General features: G+C 38.8%; 1 protein-coding gene across 1 annotated transcript; it reads left to right on the top strand.

Moving 5' to 3' along the window:
• Positions 1-2,982: 2,982 nt before the first annotated feature.
• On the top strand, positions 2,983-5,847 carry LOC114310643 (O-Glycosyl hydrolases family 17 protein). Its single transcript, XM_028256697.2, has 2 exons — positions 2,983-4,025; positions 4,529-5,847. Exons 1-2 carry the CDS (start codon positions 3,673-3,675, stop codon positions 5,643-5,645), a joined length of 1,470 nt encoding a protein of 489 aa, XP_028112498.2. The 5' UTR covers positions 2,983-3,672; the 3' UTR covers positions 5,646-5,847.
• Positions 5,848-6,546: the final 699 nt, after the last annotated feature.

Genomic DNA, 6,546 nt, shown 5'->3' on the forward strand with positions numbered 1-6,546 from the left:
GACACCGCAAACCTTCACTTTTCCCTATCACCACCCACTACACTTCCATTTTCCACCTTCCACGTAACCGCACTCTTTACCATGGTGACCATCGACAATTTTACCAACAAGAACACCATTTTTAGAAAAGTTGATAAATAGGTCTAAGAACAAAGATATGTTTATCTTGCACATTGTTGGGTTTTTATTTTCTCAAACCAATGTGAAATTTGTATTTTTGGGGGGGGGGATTGATTTTGATTGGTGATGTTTAATTCATATATGGAATTTCTTAATCAGAACTTAGGCTTTTTTTTTTTTTTGGTCTTTAGATTTGGAATTCGTTCTGATATTGTTTTTGTTAATTGCGTACTAGAGAGAGCTCTTCTTCTCTAAATGCAGGATAGGGAGGCAATGCCTTCATCGGCATGAAAAAGCTTGCTGCCCATTGTCACTGAAAACAATGGCAGCACTGTTTTGATGGGCAAAGTCTTAGAAATTAAACATTCCAACTTCTATTTCTTTGGTTTAGAAAGAGGGGAAAAAAGGATCCAAATAGTTTAGTGATTTATTGATACATAGTTGACTAAAGGAACTTATGGTTAATTGAATTTACAACAATGGCTATATAATACGATTTTTGGTGCTCTCCTCACAATTTTCCGTCACCGTGGATCCATTACTCCAAGCGAGATCTAGCAGCGGCATTATAGCTTCTCTCTGATGATTTTTGGCGCCCCTTTGGTGACTTTTCAGCAAACTTCTGAAAAGATGCAAAAGCACTTACAAATAGTAAATTTGGATTTTTTATGCCTAGAAAAAGAGGTTTGAGAGCTTCTCCCCTAACTTCTCGTATAGATTTTTGGATTTTTAACATTCACGATAGTTTTTTCTTCTATCAATCCTCCTATCTTATTATTGTGAGTGTTCTTCGGTGACCGATGCACAAGTAGGCAACAGCGGAGTTGGGTAGCAGCAGCAAGGATGACAGCAATGGTAACAACGAGATTCAGTTTTATTTAGATGTAGATTTTGTTTTTCTAAACCACATCTATGAGAAGATTTGTGATTTTTCCGGAAGCACTTGGTTTTTTTGACGAATTTTGTAATTTGTTGTTTATAATTTGAGTAGGGTTTATTGTTTGGCCCATTGAGGCTTTGTTATTATTTTTATTTTTATTGTTATGTATAAAGTTAACTTTTTTAATATAATTGTTTTATAATTTTATTTTTATTTTTTAAAAATTACCCTGAGCATAGATTTTTTAGAGTGATTTTCCCATAATGATCCTAATGCTTATGTACAACAAATCACTTTACGAGTATTTACCATCTGTTAGGTTTTTATTTATTATTATTATTATTATTATATATAACTTATACTAATTTTGTATACACTCCAGTTGCGACCTTTGTAGTATTTGGTTATAACCTATTGTATTATTAGTTATAACTTGGCTTTGACTAATTATGATGTTAGTTATGACTCATTATGATATTGATTATGACTATTATTTTGATTATGATCTAAAAGATTTTAGTTATATCTATGTGGTGTTTGGTTATAATAATAATAATTATTATTATTATTATTTAGTTATGACTATAAAGGATTTACTTATGACTATATGCACCAATTGATGCATCAATTAGTGTATTAGAGGATGATATGGCATAATATTAGAGGTTTTGGATCTTTGTAATTTATATAATGGGTAGAGTCCATAGTTTTGAAATGACAATGCCATAACATATATTGATACACTAATTAGTATACTAACTGATGTATGTAGCACCACTATTATTTCTCGTTTGAATAGAAAATTGAAAATATATTCACCAGCAAACATATACAGTAGCAATGACTAAATTAAACAAAATGTTAAGGTGTCGTTTGGTAACACTTACGTTTTCAGTTTTCTGTTTATATTTACAAAAATTTTAAAAACTCAAATAAAAACTTGTTTGGTAAAATTTTTGATTTATAAATAAGTGGTCTCAGTTTATAAATTTGGCCAAAAAAATGAAAACAGAAAAAATGTGTTTCCGTTTTGAGTTTTGAGTTTTTTTTTTTTTTACCACCTAACACTAGCCACCACCCGCCATCATTTTCTACCACCGTCTTCCGCCACCACCACCCACCCCCCACCACCACCTGCCACTACCACCTAGCCCTCGCCACTACCCACCACCCGCTACTACCATCCACCGCCCGCCACCTACTTGCCACCACCACTCACCACCCACCTGCCACCCCTATCCACCACCTGCCACCCACCACCACTACCACCCTCTCGTTACTACCTACCACTCGCCACTGTCACCCATCCACCCACCCATCACCCACCACCCGCCATCCGCCATCCACCACTTACTTGCTGCCACCACCTACTCATTGCCACCTACCACCCGCCACCGTCACCCACCCACCCACTCACCACCACCACCACCTACCACCACCACCCATCCGCCACCCACCTGCCACCACCACCACCCACTCGCTACCACCCACGACCGTCACCCACCCACTCACCCACCATCACCACCCACCTGCCACCACCCACCTACACCCACCATTCGCCACCCACCTGCCACCACCACCCACCACCACCCTCTCGCTGCCACCCACCACCCGCCATCGTCACCTACCCACCACCACCACCCGCCGCCATCCACCGTCACCCGCCATCCACCACCCACCTGTCACCACCACCCGCCACCGCTACCCACTCGCTACCACCCATCACCCGCCCCTGTCACTCACTCACCCACCACCAGCAGCTACCCACCGTCACCACTTTCCACCACCGTCTTCCGTTGCCCCTTGCCACCACTTGCCATTTCTCACTCTTTTTTATATTTTTAAAATTTTTTAAACATCTTGTCAATTACCAAACGCGTTTGTAGTTTATGTTTTTCTAAAAATAAACAAAAAATAAACAAAAATCAGTTTATAAAATTTTTGTAAACATAAACTGAAAACGTAAACGTTACTAATTTTGGAACTCTCTATATAATTTTGGAATTATCAAAATAGTTCTTAAGTTTTCAACCGGTAATTTTTATTTTTAGTGAATTTTTTTACTATAAAATTTGTGAGAATGTGTTAATTCTCATTTTTTTTTTTATATTTATTGATTTTTGTAAGTGCATCTAGATGCATTTAAAAATATATATATATTTATAAATTAAAAAAAATTGATAACTCAAAAAAAATATTTGGTTTGCAGTTTTGAAAAACAGCTTTTTGAGTTTTTCGTCTGTATTTTTTTTTATTTCTAGTGAAATTTTTTAATATTATAATTACTATTTTTAGTGAATTTGGTCATGGTGGCAGTTATTCTACAACCTGGTGGATAAACTAAAATTGAAAAACCATTGAAGCAAAAACTTGAACTACATGTGGAAAGCCTTTTTTGGCTGGTTAAAGATGACAATAAATAGCTCTCTCTCTCTCTCTCTGATACCCAAAAACCAATAACATGCGATCACCCACCTTTCTCTCCCCTTGTGTGTCTCTCTCCCTTTCTAAATCCGCAAAAATTCCATCAATCCTCATCTTCTTCTAGGGTGCGGAAACCTGTGCAATCCCTTTGTTCTGACACCAGAACCACCACGCCCACGACCACGACCACGCCCTTCTTTCCCAACAATACACACAAAAAGTGTGTGTGGTTGAAACCGGCTTGAACCATGGCCCGTGCCATGGTCCTCTTATGGGCCTGTTGTATGCTTTTCTTGGCCACGGCCAATGCTGATGGTAGTAATTTTGCCAAGGGTATAGGTGTGAACTGGGGATCACAGGTCTCTCAGAATCTCCCCCCGAGCGTCGTGGTTCAGTTGCTCAAGGACAATGGGATCGGTAAGGTGAAGCTTTTCGACTCTGATGACTGGACTGTCAAAGCCTTTGCTGGGTCTGGGATCGAGGTTATGCTTGGGATTCCTAATAATGAACTCAAAAGATTAAGCGATAGCTATGACGATGCTCAGGATTGGGTTAAAGAGAATGTCACCGCACATACACGCGATGGTGGTGTCGATATCAAGTATGCCAACTTTCCTTGCTCCATTCATATACATTCTATTCTCAATCAAATGAAGGTTTTTTCTTTGCATTTTTTTATTTTCACAATCAAAATATGTTGTGTGCTTGCTTCCAATTTTACGTTCTGGCAGCACTGCATGTGGTTTTTTTATGAATTATTTCTACGTTCGTTTATCAATTGGAAAATAACTCCTCTCCATATCGCTATTTTCCTTTTTGATATTCCCTCACACTTCATTTTGTGAGTCCTATTTTGGATCCATGAAAATGATCTTGTGTTTAGTTATATCCAATGAAACTTATTTTTTAAACAACTCATCTTTATTATTTTGAATCATCAAAATGAGACCCACTAAATAGAATACAATAGAATATGAAGGGATGTCATTCCCTATTGTTCAACACAAATATATATATATATATATATATATATATTTTATGTGTTTGTATTTAGTTTTAGGATCCAAATTTGTTTGTGTTGAACAAATTGTGCTTCTTTTACAGGTATGTGGCAGTTGGCAATGAACCATTCTTGACGAGCTACAATGGTACAAACACACACACTCTTCTCCCAGCAATGAAAAACATCCAGAAAGCTCTTGACGAGGCTGGCCATGGGGACAAAATCAAAGTAACCACCCCCCAGAATGCTGACGTGTACGACTCGGGGAAGGGAGGTCCATCGGAGGGAAATTTCCGAAAAGACGTAAGGAATATCATGATCGATTTGGTACGGTGGTTGGACTCCGTAAACTCCGCATTTCTGGTGAACATATACCCGTTCCTTAGCCTCTACGAAAACGCGGGTTTCCCTATCGACTTTGCCTTCTTTGATGGCGGTGCCAAACCGGTTAAGGACAAAGATCACAGCTACGACAACATGTTTGATGCAAACCTTGACACACTTGTTTGGTCACTGAAAAAGGCCGGGGTGCCAGACTTGAAGATAATAGTCGGGGAGGCTGGTTGGCCAACCGATGGCAACATCAATGCTAACAATAAACTTGCTCGGAGGTTCTACAATGGCTTCCTCAAGAAATTGGCAACAGACAAGGGAACCCCTCTTCGTCCCGGACACATGGAAGTCTATCTTTTCAGCTTACTCGATGAGAACATGAAGAGCATTGCTCCGGGAGCTTTCGAGCGCCACTGGGGGATTTTCAGGTATGATGGGAAGCCCAAGTTCCCGGTAGACTTCAGTGGGAAAGGGGATGATGACAAGTTTCCGGTGGCAGCCAAGGGTGTGAAGTACGTAACATCATTTTATTGTGTATTCAACAAGGATGTGAAGAATATGAGCTTGGTGCCACCAAACATGTCGTATGCATGCGCCTTGTCAGATTGCACGGCCTTGGGAGATGGATCATCTTGCAGTAAGTTGGATAACATAACCACCATTTCCTATGCTTTCAATATGTATTTTCAAATGAATGGTCAGGATGTGGAGGCTTGTGTGTTCAATGGATTGGCCACCATTACTAGCAGTAACTTGTCTACTGATTCTTGCCTCTTCCCACTTGCGTTACAAAGTGCTGGGACCAGACTCAACATTCTGTCTTCCATCACTGCTACTACTACTAGTGTTGCTGCATTTTTGTTCACCTTGTTCGCCTTGTTTTAGGAGGAGAAGAACACCCTCAGATGAAGAAGGAATTAATACTCTTATTTGTTTTTACTAAAATGATGTAACAATATTATTTTTGTAATTAACACTTTTATATCTTCTTCATAAGTACTATTTGGTTCTACATTGAGACACATCAATCATTCAAATTCTGTACGAATTTTTTTATTTTTTTATTTCATTTATATCATTAACCTTATGGATTTTCTATTTGTAAATCATTAGTACGAAATAATTGAGGACCAGCACAGTAATGTTTGAACAATTATTTACAAATACCGTTATCGTATAACATGTCAATAGATTACCCTTTTATTTCATATTTGACATATATGAAAACAACAAATGTTATCTATATATGAGACAGACTGTAGATGTCCCCGAACGTCTCGGGAGGGAAATTCTCCCGGTTTTGTTCATTGGGCTCACTACAGTTCAGGACTCAATGTCACGGTCCTGTATCTAATCTCGCAAAGTGCAATGCAAGATCGATGAATCATCAAAGAGTCCAAATCCGGCAAATCGTTTTTGAAAACAGATTTTTTTTTTAAAGAAATGCCAAACATGAACTTCTTTGCCAGATACAGAGTCGCTACCTAAATATTTTATTTTGAAAAATTTAGGAAACCTTGACTCGTTGCCTAAGGCCACGTGTCCGTCATCACCAAAGCTGCCTCGGCTAGGGAACTTGGATACGATTGGAGAAGGTCACTTCGTGAGCACCCCCGCTCGCCCGATCAAAGATCGACCTCTACTAACCATGATATCTATTTTTGAAAACATTATGCGTTCTTATTCCGGTTATTAGCCTAGATTTACTATGTGATGCGCACAGCATACAAGTATAGACTGGATCGCCTGAATTGGAACAAAACATTTCATGTTTGTTTGTTTTGAA

The sequence above is a fragment of the Camellia sinensis genome, chromosome 1 (genome assembly GCF_055761805.1).
Source record: "Camellia sinensis isolate YWXY chromosome 1, ASM5576180v1, whole genome shotgun sequence".
Classification (NCBI taxonomy): Eukaryota; Viridiplantae; Streptophyta; class Magnoliopsida; order Ericales; family Theaceae; genus Camellia; species Camellia sinensis.

What these genes read in the sequence shown, in the direction of transcription:
- LOC114310643 (XM_028256697.2), top strand. Translation starts at nt 3,673, where the DNA reads ATGGCCCGTGCCATGGTCCTCTTATGGGCCTGTTGTATGCTTTTCTTG. An exon ending in GATGGTGGTGTCGATATCAA is followed by an intron (nt 4,026 to 4,528) that starts GTATGCCAACTT and finishes CTTCTTTTACAG; the next exon opens with GTATGTGGCAGTTGGCAATG.